This window comes from Citrus clementina, unplaced genomic scaffold (assembly GCF_000493195.1).
Source record: "Citrus clementina cultivar Clemenules unplaced genomic scaffold, Citrus_clementina_v1.0 scaffold_8, whole genome shotgun sequence".
Lineage (NCBI taxonomy): Eukaryota > Viridiplantae > Streptophyta > Magnoliopsida > Sapindales > Rutaceae > Citrus > Citrus x clementina.
In genome coordinates, this window is record NW_006262022.1 from 21,390,791 (window position 1) to 21,405,339 (window position 14,549).

At 35.5% G+C, this 14,549-nt stretch overlaps 3 protein-coding genes across 3 annotated transcripts; 2 read left to right on the forward strand and 1 right to left on the reverse strand.

Moving 5' to 3' along the window:
- The first annotated feature begins 504 nt into the window (after nucleotides 1-504).
- Nucleotides 505-2,942, forward strand: LOC18034975 (4-coumarate--CoA ligase-like 7). The gene is made up of 5 exons (XM_024179915.1): nucleotides 505-1,601; nucleotides 1,754-1,943; nucleotides 2,375-2,535; nucleotides 2,671-2,723; nucleotides 2,828-2,942. Exons 1-5 carry the CDS (start codon nucleotides 582-584, stop codon nucleotides 2,940-2,942), a joined length of 1,539 nt encoding a protein of 512 aa, XP_024035683.1. The 5' UTR covers nucleotides 505-581.
- An 830-nt stretch (nucleotides 2,943-3,772) lies between these two features.
- Nucleotides 3,773-4,354, reverse strand: LOC18033656 (ubiquitin-40S ribosomal protein S27a). The gene has a single exon (XM_006424425.2). It carries the CDS (start codon nucleotides 4,324-4,326, stop codon nucleotides 3,856-3,858), a length of 471 nt encoding a protein of 156 aa, XP_006424488.1. The 5' UTR covers nucleotides 4,327-4,354; the 3' UTR covers nucleotides 3,773-3,855.
- A 7,610-nt stretch (nucleotides 4,355-11,964) lies between these two features.
- LOC18033773 (shikimate O-hydroxycinnamoyltransferase) lies at nucleotides 11,965-14,089 on the forward strand. Its single transcript, XM_006424426.2, has 2 exons — nucleotides 11,965-12,414; nucleotides 12,932-14,089. Exons 1-2 carry the CDS (start codon nucleotides 11,992-11,994, stop codon nucleotides 13,916-13,918), a joined length of 1,410 nt encoding a protein of 469 aa, XP_006424489.1. The 5' UTR covers nucleotides 11,965-11,991; the 3' UTR covers nucleotides 13,919-14,089.
- The last annotated feature ends 460 nt before the right edge of the window (nucleotides 14,090-14,549 follow it).

Consider the following 14,549-nt stretch of genomic DNA (forward strand, 5'->3'; position numbering starts at 1 on the left):
TAACAAAGTCAAAGCTTGAAACTTCGAATTCAGTAAACCACCAAAATTCAAATATTAAAAAGGAAAAAAAAAAAAAAGACAACAAAGCAACATCGGATGCATCAGATCAAAGCAATAGCATGCTCAGAGAGCAGCCCATCACCAAAACACTCAAAAGACAACCAAAAAACATAAAATTCAACAGAGTCAGCAATCAGTCAAATCCAAACAACAAACCCAGTAACAATTTTATTAAGAAACAGCTGAAAATGACATAATTACTTTGAAGTTAGAACGAAATTAGGTTCCTTGAAAAATTATTTTGATCTTACAAAAAGAGCATGCAAACCCATAATTCGAGCCACAATAATTTGTAAAGGAATTATTATTTTTGCTACTAGTTGTGGCTCATAGTTAACATCTTAACAACTGAACTGGAAATACTATTTTTGCTACTACTAGCCTCTGTTGTCTTACAAAACCACAATAATTTTCTTTCCAATGTCCAGGATTGATGGTCCCAATATTTCAGCTATCACCATTCACTATTAACTTTTTCATCTCCATTGATACCTCTTAAAAATAAAAACTAACTCTTTGCTATGGAAAAATCTGGTTATGGCCGTGATGGTATCTACAGGTCTTTAAGGCCAGCTTTGGTTCTTCCCCAAGACCCCAATCTTTCTATGGTTCATTTTCTCTTTAGAAGCTCTGCTTCTTATGGCTCCAAATCAGCACTTATTGATTCTGATTCTGGTGAATGTTTGACTTTTTCCCAGTTCAAATCCATTGTGATCAAGGTCTCTCATGGATTTCGCCATCTGGGTGTTACAAAACACGATGTTGTTTTGATTTTTGCTCCAAATTCAATTCAGTTTCCTATTTGTTTACTTGGTGTTATTGCTATAGGTGGTATAGCAACAACTGCTAATCCTGTTTACACTGTATCTGAACTTTCAAAGCAAGTTAAAGATTCCAGTCCAAAACTCGTTGTCACTGTCCCTGAATTAGGGGAGAGAGTTAAAGACTTCAACATCCCAGCTGTCCTTTTGGGTTCAAATCACATTGTTTCTCCTCGTGGTCTTAGATCTCATTCAAAGATTGTTTATTTTGATGAGTTGATTGAGTTATCCGGGAATGCATCAAACTTTCCTGATGTTTCCGTTAAGCAAACAGATACTGCAGCCTTGTTGTACTCCTCAGGTACAACTGGTGTCGGCAAAGGTGTCATTTTGACACACAAGAACTTCATTGCATCATCTTTGATGACAGCCATGGACCAAGAACTGGCTGGTGCGTTAGATTATGTGACTCTTTGTGTGCTGCCAATGTTTCACGTATTTGGGCTCTCATTTGTTGTGTATGCCCAGTTGCAAAAAGGCAATTGTGTTGTTTCAATGCGGGAGTTTGAACTTGAGATGGCTCTGAGAGCTATTGAAAAGTACAGCGTGACACATTGGTGGGTCGTGCCACCAATTATTCTTGCATTGGCCAAGAATGTTAGTTTAGTGAAGAAATTTGATCTTTCTTCGTTGAAAGGGATCGGTTCTGGTGCTGCTCCTTTGCGAAAGGAATTGGTGGAGGAATGCTCCAAGAATTTACCTACTGTTACGGTTTTTCAGGTGCAGTTAATTACTGTACATCTAATTTTCTTAATATGACATGTTAATAATTTAACTTAGCTTTGACTCTAAAGCAAATCAATAATCTTTCTCAAATTATCATTCTGGGTTAAACATAATTACTTTCTGTGAAAAAAACTCCGAGATTTCAGGGCTATGGTATGACGGAAACGTGTGGCGTTGTAACAGTGGAGAATCCATTGTTAGGAGTTCAAAATAGTGGTTCAACTGGAACACTTGTTGCAGGAGTTGAAGCTCAAATAGTCTGTGTAGATACTCTTAAGCCTCTTCCTCCGAATCAAGTGGGGGAGTTATGGGTTCGAGGCCCTATTTTGATGCCAGGTATGATTTATGTTAACCAAATTCTTCCGAACTTTTAGGGCATAATCTGAGAATCCTAAATTCTACAACTAAAAGGTTAAATAGAATAATCTAAATGAACAAATAAGTTCGAAGTCAGTCAACTAAACATGATGGGCTACGGGCCATCGTGGATGTCAGTTGAAATGTTAGGATCCTAAATCTCACGTAGACTGAATAAGAAAGTCGATCAAATAGATATAATTGATCGTCGTGGATGCCAATTGCGTATTAGGAGTCCAAATCTCACGCGGGCGAAGTGTAAAATCTAAATGCTAATATAGAAGTTCATGGGTTGTTATTGAATCGCATAGTCATGCATTGTTCACGTAAGGAATCGGGTGTTGTTTTCACTTTTCAGTATCGGATTATACAAAGAAATTGACGCTTTCACTTCAATACTCAGGATTCAGGCTATTTCAACAATGAACAAGCCACAAAACTGATTATAGACAAAGAGGGTTGGCTACATACAGGAGACCTTGGATATTTTGATGAGCATGGCCAGCTATTCATTGTTGACCGAATTAAAGAGCTCATCAAGTGCAACGGTTTTCAGGTATTTTCTTTATTGGTAATTATAATGGAGGTTTTAATGCAAATTAATGCATTTTGATTTTCCCTGCAAAATTTTGACCTGTTGCTCTAAGGGAAATAATAATCACCCACGTGATTTCTACTACTAACAGAATTAATATTGCAGGTAGAGCTCGAGGGGGTGCTTGTCTCTCACCCTGAGATATTAGATGCTGTTGTTATTCCGTAAGTTGAGATACATTCAAATATACATTTAATTATAAATTTTTGTCTCGTAAATGCACCATTGATATGTATATGTATATCCTGAAGCATTTTCACAACTTCAGGTTTCCTGATCCTGAAGCTGGTGAGGTCCCAATTGCCTATGTTGTTCGCTCACCCAACAGTTCACTTACTAAAGAAGATGTTCAAAAGTTTGTTGCAAATGACAGCCAGCTCTAACTCTAGTGAGGCAAATAATAAAGATCAGTTTGGGTCATACATTAAAAAACATGATTGGGAAAGCTGCCAGCCGCTGGGCTACCTGCTACAGAACCCTAGTCTACGGAATGAAGCTACTCATTGATAGCTCAGACATTTCCCCAAAGATGAGTATGCAGCAGCCAATAAAAGCATAAAACATAAGAATGATTATCATTCATCCATTAAATGCAAGAGAATGTAAAATTCTTTTATAGGGGGAAAAAGCAATATCATCAATAATTAACATAAATAAGAGCATAAAACATTTCCAGAAAAGAACATATAGCTGCATCTAGCTAAATCATCTCCGGAGAAAAAAGGGGAAAACTAAAGACATTTCCGATAACTCTTTCCTCAAACAGAGTCATAATTACCTTTCAACATTTCTCTCAACCAGTTTTTAGAGAAAATAAATGTACATAATCAATTCAAACTCCCAAAATAATTTACACATCCAACTAAATTCAAAACAGATTCTAAGTACTGTTGTGTAAAACTTCTGACCCACCCACAAAGTTCTTAATAATTTCCAGCGTTAGTCCTTTAATTCCAACTTAATTCGTATGTAGAATAGCACTCCTACTCGAAAATCAATTACCACTAAATTATTCCCCCACAATACTCAAATCCTAGACAGTATTCCATCAAATTAACAGAATATATCAATGCATCCAATCAAGAATCAATAACATCAATTATATAACAAACAAAACAAGTAGAAATCATAAAAGATTCATCAATTAAAATTTAAAACAGATAACCATTTAATAAAAACGCTCCAGCAAACAAGTATATGGTCAAACAAAATTACGAAAGAGTCATAATTTTTGAACCACAAAAACCATAGTAATTAATACTAATTAAAAATAGCAAAACAACCACTTAATCTCAATCAATCACTGCCAGCCTTCTGGTAAACATAGGTGAGTCCACACTTGCCGCAGTAGTGCCTGTCAAAGTGGTTAGCCATGAAGGTGCCGGCTCCACACTCAGCATTCGGACACTCCTTCCTCAGCCTCTGGACCTTTCCAGAATCATCAACCTTGTAAAACTGCAAGACGGCGAGCTTGACCTTCTTCTTCTTGTGCTTGATCTTTTTCGGCTTGGTGTAGGTCTTCTTCTTACGCTTCTTCGCGCCACCACGGAGGCGGAGGACGAGGTGGAGTGTTGACTCCTTTTGGATGTTGTAGTCGGCTAGGGTTCTGCCGTCCTCGAGCTGCTTTCCGGCGAAGATGAGACGCTGCTGGTCCGGTGGAATCCCCTCCTTGTCCTGGATCTTGGCCTTGACATTGTCGATGGTGTCCGATGATTCGACCTCTAGGGTTATGGTCTTTCCCGTTAGGGTTTTCACGAAGATCTGCATGGCTGCAGATGAGGAGAGACCCAGCAAATTTCAGTGAAATGAAAGGATGAGAAGCTTTTGCTGCGTAGAGGGGCTTATATAGTGTTTCATTAGGGTCTTAGATTTTGGAGAAGTTTTCTGCTGTGATTAGGGTTGGCAATGGGATGGGATGGAACGGAATTTGTCACATTAAGATAAAATCACAAAAATTTACTTTTTCTATTCAATTGTAAATGTCTAAAAATCAAACACAAGTTACAAAAAAAAAAAAATTTTAAAAAATTGAAATTAATAAGAATTTCATACTTTAAATACTTAAAAAAACAAGCTCTTAACCATGTATTTCAAAAAAATTACTCAAAATTAACTTTTCAAACAATGTTTCAATAGTTGTTCGATCAGAATTTTCGAAGAGAAAATAATATATTTGTCTGATATAACCTAGAATTCAGATAAATATGATATGGAACAAGGAAAAAACAGAAAATAATTAAATAGATTTTAACAGAAATGTTTACACACCAATGATGTTTTAGATAATTGTTGAAAATACAAATACTTAACTGGGTAATCTCAAAACCTAGGATTAATAAAAGAGCATTTATCTCATAAAATATGCTCCAATTGTTAGTGAGACTATGAAAAGAGTGCTATTCCATAAATGATCATGCATTTACCCTGGAGTTACAACTAATTAATTAAACAGACACACGATATCTGTTTATCTCTTTGTTAATTGTCATCGTATTCCGGATGAACAACAAGAGACCGACAACAACGTACATGTATTACTACGTTTGCATGAATCGAAAATGCTGTCGAAAACAAATGTAAATAACCTAGCTTCATTTTTCTTGCTTAAATTACGTGAAATAATTAGCAACATAGCATGCAATATTAATTTCAGAATGCATGCACTTAAAATTAGTTTCAGCCACGTGGTACGTTTTTCCAACACACACAGGCGAAACCAAGTTCATGCGTAATGTGCTGGCATCTCAAGTCAAAATCATAAATTTTTGTATTTATATACGCATCGTTTTATTTATTTAATATTTTTTTTTGGGCAAATTTCAGTGAAATGAAAGGATGAGAAGCTTTTGCTGCGTAGAGGGGCTTATATAGTGTTTCATTAGGGTTTTAGATTTTGGAGAAGTGGTCTGCTGTGAGGATCCACGAACGTTAACATTGTTCGTGCCGGCATGAGGACCGTTGGATGATAGGTGAGGAAAGTGCTAAATTGATGGAGATACCGACACGTGGATGATCTAAAGAAACACCGTCGTGTTTTCGTGCTGAACTGAGCCCAACCCATTCGGTGGGGATTTTTGCGGATCAGTCCAAAACATAACACGGGCTCTTCAGCGGTTCGAGCCCTCGCGACGCATGTAGGGGTTTATTTACTTCCTTAATTATTAAGTGAAGGCAGTTTTCTTCCTTTCGAAATGTGAGTGGAGTAGACACCCCTCGAATATTAGAGAAGGTAAAATCTGGGCAGTGCTATATAAGAATTAATGTAAATTAGGCCCAGTAATTGTCTGATTGTAAATATCAGTTGTAAATATCATATAATATGAGTTGTAATCTGAGCATTAATCTCATGTAATTCAAAAAAAAAAATATTGAATTGGCAACGGTGTCGTTTACGCGAAACTCAAAATATCAACAGAAAAACCAGAAAAATGAATTGGCTAGCGCCGCTCTCATCTTGAGCTGGACACTGAAACTGAACTTCAAATGCGGATTCTAGCTTCGCTACCAGACGGTAACCTCTTCTCATCCCTTCCGTCAACTCCACCTCCAAGGGACCCCAGGTTGCCGCCACCCTCCACGTCACCACCCATCCTCGTTCCTAAATATCCCCAAAAGAACAAAAACCCAAATCTAAACCCAATCCGGCCTTCAAGCTCCCTCACCGTCATACACGCTACTACAAGCCCGTCAATCCGGGAGTCATCGCATCAGATGGCGACCGCGGTGTTACCATCGGTGATTCCGGCGTATCCTATCGGCTACCGGGGGCTCCATTCGAGTTCCAATACAGTTACACAGAGACTCCACAAGCAAAACCCTTGGCAATCTGCGAACCGGCTTTCTTGCCTTTCGGTCCACCCATGATGGCGCAGCCATGGACCGAAAAACAACCGTTGAACACTACACTTGATGGCTTTTTTAAGCCACTAAAGGCAAGAAAGCCGTTGGAGTGGAGCATTTTCGGTCATTATATATGTTTAATGAGCATATAGATATTTTTGTTTCCTCCAATAACTTATTAATAGGCATTAGAATATAATGTTTCTTAATTTGCAACTGCATCCATCTCTCTTTCAACAAGTAAATGGTAAGCTATCACTTATTATGACTATGATATATAAAATTCATTCGAATGATATGGTTAACATCATACTAATGCCGTGTTACATGCTTCTCATGATGAATATGATACATCGTGTATAGTGTATTACTCAATTGTATATGTTGTTGAAACATTCTATATCTCCCATTCTCCCTCCAGTCTGAGCATTAAACACTTGAGTCAAAAGACATTTTTCCTAACAAGTTTTGACTTGTATCATGTTTAATGCTTTTTCATAAAGTATTGTAGAGGTATAATTGATATTTGTTCTGAAGGATTAAACTATAATATGTTTGTTATCATCAAAATTTAGGCTTTGTAATTTAAAACTACTGCATCACAACAATTTTGTTGTTCCAAACTAAAGCCTTTGTTAAATTGGATGAGTTTTTGAAAATATAAAATATTTACCATTTTCTTTAGAATGAAATATTTTACTCTTCTTATGGTTTTTTTTCTCATGTAATTTTTAATTTTTTTTCATTTATTCTTACACTTAATTATTGAATAAAAATTTTCTTATCAATTTTCTTATTGTTATTTTTATCATTTTTTTTAAAAAAAAAGTATTTATATGATCGAACCAGCCTCATTAATAACGTAGACACTAGACACATTAACTAATCTATGATAAATATAGTATCACAATATCACTTCCCATAGCAAAAGTGTCTACATGGTTAAGTCTACATCATTTGTAACCACATTAAACAGTAATTAACTTCTTATTAGTGATTAGAAACGTTTGGTTTGGTTTTTTGTTCAACTGACCTAAATTAGTAAATTGAACCAACAAAATTAAAATTATGAACAAAACTAAATTGACCTGAACAAAACTAAAATTGGTTTGGCTCTAGTTCGATTCAGTTTTTACCCTTTAAAAGCTTTTTTTTTTTTTTTTGGTCTAATTGTGAAGTTTTCAATTTAATTTTTTATTCAGTTTACTTCTTCGTTATAATGGTTTTTCCCCCTTTTTTCCCCACCTTTATTTTTGATAAATAGGGTATCAGAACTAAGAAGTAATGATCAGGGCTAAAAAGTAATGACAAATCCTAAAGTGAAAGTGTTTACGTGGCTGAGTCTACATCATTTATAAATGTATTTTGATCGTTTACTACACGATCAAAATTATAACGTATTTTTTATTATTTATTATTTTGTGTGTGGTTATAATTTGTGCTTTTATCTTAGAGCAATTTCAATGTAGTCATGACCTATTTAGTATTCACACAGAAAGAATATTTCTTTTAATAAGGGATGATCTCTAAGAAATAAAAATATAAACTTTAAAATACTATATCAATAAAATATATTGCATTGAAATATATATTTATTTATCTTTTAATTTTTTTCCCTTACTTTTCAGTTTATTAAAGTAAAAGATTCTTTTATTATAAAATTATTCCACACAAAACTATTATGTGCATAGAATAATTTTCCATTAAGACATCCTCATTTTTAACAAAATGATGATTTCATTAAAATGTGAAAAAAATATAGATTTCAATAAACTAATAAAGTGTAGGTACTCTCATTTTTTTAATGAAGACAAGCCATTAAGTCATGTGGTTTAATAGAGTCAATAGTCAATTCACTATAAAGCTATGTAATTTGATAGCGAGTCTATATTAACTCTATTAAATCATATGACTTAATAGTATGTCCTCATGAAAAGAATGAGGACGTCCCCATGTGAAAAGGAATATATATATATATATATATATATATATATATATTTGAAAAGAAAGTATGTCTTTCTATTTTGCTAATGAATTATCTGCATTACAATCTCTAGGGGTATGTTGAGCTTTGAAATTCTGAAAATTCTGCAGATTTTCCTTAATTTCAGAGATCATCCATCCAATTTCAGTCAAGCTACTGGACTGGTTGATTAAGTCAATCACTTCCAAGGAATCCGATTCAAAAATCCCAAAAGTGATAGTAGCTTTCTCGGCAAGTTGTAAACCCCACTCCATAGCTGCTACTTCCACCATTGCCACATTGCCAGGAAACTTCAGAATTTTAATCGCAGCTGCTCTGCAATTTCCTTCTGAGTCTCTCACCACCACCTCTAGCCCTGCCATTTGATTCTCAACATCCATATCCACAGCCGCATCCACATTTACTTTTTGCCATCCATTTGGAGGAGGGCTCCACTGCTTTTGCTTTCCAACATTCCTCTTTGTCTTATAAACTATCTCAGGTTGTCTAACCTTTTTAAACGACTCCACTATCGCCTCTGCATTTGCTACTGCTCTGAGTGGATTTTCTTTTTTCCCCTCTAAAAGCCATTTGTTTCTTGCATTCCAGATAGCCCATAGTAAAGCTACTACTACAGCTCCCTCAACTTTAGCATGCTGTTGTGGCAAGAAATGCAGCAGCCAAACTATATCACACATGTGATCTCCTCAAATTTCCTCTGACAGATTTGAATACCTCCATATCTTCCTTGCCATATTGCACTCTAACAAAGCATGGGACATCGTTTCTACGTGACAGCAACAACTTTGGCACAATGGTTCTCGCAAAACCTTTTTTTTTCATAAATTTTCAACCGTGGGCAATAAATCATGAGCTGCTCTCCATAAAAAAAAATTCACTTTTTCTGGGATTGCAAGTTTCCAGATAGTACTCCATTGGTTTTGAACATGAGTTTAGCAGCTTGGGTCCTCTAGGAACTTAATTCGCATAATAACTTGGTACCCACTCTTAACAGAGTAATACCCTTTCCTATCATAGTGCCATACCAACTGATCCTCTTTTAGTCTTCTTGGAAGTGCAATCTGCATTATGGCTTCTGCGTCTTCTGGTTTAAAGTGCTCAAGGATCAAATATTCCCTCCATTGTTGCTTCTCGTCTATTAATTATGCTACTGTGGTCTCAGCTCATCAAGGGACTGAGATTGGTTTAAAGGTTGAAGGTCCGGGGATCCAATTGTTCCCATATACTAGCACTTTTTGCCCATTACCAATTCGCCATCTCGATCATTTTTTAAGCACCTGTCTTCCCCACACTATGCTTCTCCAAACAAATGATGGTTTTGATCATAGTCCAGCATTCATAAAGCCCGTATGTTTAAAATATCTAGCCTTTAAAACTCTTGCCACCAGCGAGCTTGGAAATTGCATAATTCTCCACCCTTGCTTTGCTACGAGTGCTTGGTTGAAGCTTGAGAGATCTCTGAAACTCATTCCGCCTCTAGCTTTTGAATGATTAATTCTTTCCTATCGCGCCCAATGAATACCTTTTCTGTCCTACTTTGTTCCCCACTAAAACTATGATGTTCTCGTCTTTGTTGAAGTCCAAAAGTCAGAATATTAAACAATAGGCACATGCAACATAAATCAGAGATGTGACTATCTGCTGGGATGATAGAATTTCTAGTTAAGGAAATAGAAAACAACATCGAGAGTTGAGGTTGAGAAGATTTTTGGAGGGTTCTAATTAAATTTGCTGAAGTTGAGAAAATTACATAATCAAGTAATGTTTGGTATGATTTTAGTGTTTTTTTAAGTATCGATATAGCAATAAATAGTCAATTATGTTAAGAAGATATATATATATATACACACACACATAATAAGGAATTTCTTAAGATACTAAAACAAGAAAAAAAAATTAAAAGACAAATAAAGCACGTACTCTAACACAAAAAAATTAATACATCATATGTTTGTTATCTTGAAAATGTGAGTGTTTGGTAATTTAAGAAGAAATTAAATTAAATTCGAGATTTGAGTACTCAATAAATTTAACGCATGTTATCTTGACTTCCCTGTGTGTTGAGTTCATACTAACATTGTCTTTGCTGGTTGTTCGAAATAAAGGTTAAAATTATTTTGCTGGTTGTATGTGTTAGGTTAACTGCGTAGCTTTGAATCCCCACAACGAATGGTTATTGATAATTGGTTCTTCTGATACAACGGTTGAGTTATTTGATCTGCGCAAGATTGGCACTCTAATCCACATACCTTCAATATACATATGTGTGTGTGTGTGTATAGTTGACTACTTAGTTTTATATATATTGATACGTAGAAAATACTCAAATCATATGAAAAAAATTACTTGACTACATAATCAACTTTCTCAACTTCAACAAATTTAATTTGAACTCTCTTAATATCTTCTCAACCTAAACTCTCTATACTGACTTTTTCAATTCATCAAAGACGAAAACAGCATAAACAAAGGCAGAAGATTAACAAAAGCATCAATTGCCAAAGAGTGAAGAGTATTATTAAATTTTAGGAACATAAGAGAAAGACTGTTTCACGTTATCTCACAGAGGATAGATACTATGAACACATCCAACTTTAGTCAAAGCCACAACTACCAAATGCATCACGCTCACTCATAGCCATTTGGGTCAAACTTGTTTTCCTTTTAAAAATGAACAACGACGATCTAGGATTTATAAAATCACTAAATACTGCAAATTCGGGAAAATTAGAAGAAAACAATTGGAAATGAACACTTATGTGGGAGAATCATCATATTGGTAACATGGCAGCACAATTTCGTAGTATTACTCTTTTATTCATATTTATTACAAATTAAATAAATTATATAAATTGAAATTAAAATAAAAAAATTTAAGTACTGAAAATGAGATACTTTTCTTTTACTTTTTTTTAAAAAATATTTTTCTTATAATAAATATGTATGTTATATTCCCAAAATAAATTATCAAGCAATGACTCATTTATCCCTCTTTTCCTTTAAATTTTTTGCGCCAAGGGGATTTTGAATATTATGAAAACAGCAAGGGATAAGTGTTATATATTAATTTTAATAAGGGAAATATGTTAATCTCCCTGTTCGAATATATTAATTCTCATATTTTTAGGATCCTCATCTTATAAAAAATAATAGTAGCTTATATTTTATATTGGATGTTGTTGGTGCTGCCATTCACTAAGAAAATGTATTGTCGAGTTGAGGTCAATTTTTAATAGTATTAATGTGGTAGTAGAACAAAGTAGGTGTGTCAAATGAAAGGATTAGAATTTACGGTGATTTTGTTTGAGAGAGAATTGATGAGTTGTGTTTTATACTAGCTAGTTAAAGGAAGTTAATTAGTTAAGTTTATTAGTAAGATAGGTACCACTAGGCTATTTAAATTATATGCCTCGACATTCTAATCGTAGCCCCTATCACATTTTCTGAAATCTATATGGTATAAAGAGTACTATATATTATTAAAATTCTCCCACCTTTGCTTATAAATCCACGCCCATCCAGCCACTCCTCACAAACACATCAACAAATTAAAGAGATCCACAGAGAGAGAAAAAGAGAAGATAAAAATTAATTAGCCAAAAAAAAAAATGGTTGCAGAAGGAGATTTTATTGTGACAGTGAGCAAGAAAGATGTAGTGGCAGCAGTGTTACCATTGCAAGAACATTGGCTGCCGCTCTCCAACCTTGACTTGCTTCTGCCAGCAATTGATTTTGGTGTCTTCTTTTGTTACAAGAAGCCAACTGCGGCTGATTTTGGAAGCTTTGGGTCCACAGTGGATGTTCTGAAGAAGGCCATGGCTGAAGCTCTTGTCTCATATTACGCCCTGGCCGGTGAGGTTGTTTACAACTATGACGGTGAGCCTGAGCTTCTTTGCAACAACCGTGGGGTTGATTTTGTTGAAGCATATGCGGAAGTTGAGCTGAGAGACCTCAACTTGTATAATCCTGATGAGAGCATCGAAGGTAAGCTCTTGCCTAAGAAGAAGAAGAACGGCCTGCTCTCAGTTCAGGTCAGTCACACACTTTCTGATCTATGATCTTCGCAAATCAGAAACATTTTGATCTATCATCATCATCACACAAGTACTTTTTGTTGTGATTTCATCAACATGACATATACAGATATTTTTATAATTAAATAAGTGAGTGCATACATATATATCAAAATCATACTTTGTGTGGAGTTTGCTTCAGGTCCAGAATTAAGATCGGAACGCGTTTATAACGGAGTTTTGCTAAGTTACTTTTGAAGTAACTTATAGTGCATGCAAAATGGTGCCAAAAGTAGTAACATGACAGTGGAATCTGCTTTTTACATGGACTGTAACTTAACAAGATTCATTTACGACGTTATAAACTTTTTTTTTTCCCCTACAGTTTTGTAATACTGTACAGCGTTGTAAAAATTCAATCACACCGTTGTGAACCACTCTCATCTCATATTTTAATTCCTGTTGGAGCCAGTATCAATTACTTTTTTTTTGCTAACTCTAGCTCTTATTATGTATATACAATTTTAATTTACAGGCAACAGAACTGAAATGCGGTGGTATTGTAGTGGCGTGCACCTTGGATCACCGCATAGCCGACGCATACTCAACCAACATGTTCCTGGTATCATGGGCCGGAATTGCTCAGTCAAAACCAATGTCCGTACTGCCATCTTTTAGGCGATCTATACTAAACCCTAGACGGCCATTGTGCATTGATCATGCCTTCGACGACATGTACCTGCCCATCTCCTCACTACCACCACCTCCTCCTCCGAATAATACTCCTGAAGAAGCCAATGGTAATAACCTCATCAGTCGCATATATTATATCAAAAGTGAGCAACTCAATGAGCTTCAGTTACTTGCGAGCTCCGATGAGTGCAAGAGGACTAAACTTGAGTCCTTCAGTGCATATTTATGGAAAATGGTAGCCCTTAGCGGAAATGATAATGATGGCAGTGGCACGAGGATATCAAAAATGGGCGTTGTAGTTGATGGAAGAACTAGATTAAGCAGCAGCAAAGGAGATCATGTTAATAAATCAATCTCCATGGATTCATATTTTGGGAACGTGCTTTCAGTTCCATTTGGTGGCCAAAAAGTAAATGAACTCATTGAAAAACCGTTGTCATGGGTGGCGAAACGGGTGCATGATTTCCTGGAAAATGCAGTAACGAAAGACCATTTCCTCGGGCTGATTGATTGGGTTGAGGCCCGCAGGCCGGACCCAGCTATTTCTAAAATATGTGCCACCGGAAGCAAAGATGGGCCAGCATTTGTGGTCTCATCAGGGCAGCGTTTTCCGGTTTCGAAGGTGGATTTCGGCTGGGGTAAGCCGGTTTTCGGATCTTATCATTTTCCGTGGGGTAGTGATGCTGGCTATGTGATGCCGATGCCGTCTCCGGCGCACAACAGTGACTGGGTTGTGTACATGCACCTTTCCGAGAAGCAGTTGGACTTGATTGAGACTCAGGCATCCAATGTCTTTGAGCGTTTGACTTTTAATTATCTTGCCGCATAGTGTTAGCTTAGCTATATATTTGTATGCATATAAGTTTAATCATTAATTACGTACGTTCTTTAAATTATTGTTGCTGTCTCATCTCATGTAATATGTATCGTGTTTCAAGCGTCTCTCTGTCTGGAAACAAGACTTTCAAGATGTTAGATTCCAGTAAACGCTACAGCTTGTTCCGCTATTTCTCAATCCTTAGTTAAACTAGGTTTAGAATATCATGAGTCTGTTATGTGAATAGATAAAATGCCAGCTGATGTTACATGTGTAATTCACAAAAAAAAAAAAATCCATGCCTAGGTTGTCACATTTTTATTATTGGATAAAGTTGTCATAATAGAGACATCAATATTTAAATCTTAATTAAAGTTTTAACGCGATGTTAATCAACTGAATGGTAGAAATATTATTTTATAAATAAAGACTTAAGTCCCAACTTGAGTTTCAACTAATGTGACATTTGTTTATTAAATGATTAATTATAAGTTTTTTTTTAATACCTCTCCTTGCCTTTATAATTTGATTAAAAAAAAGTTGATCACTTGATTGTAAATAAAGTTAAAATACATGACTTGATTGTCAACATCAAATACAAATTAAACTTAATGTTAATCACTTATTAAATAAGAAAAAATAA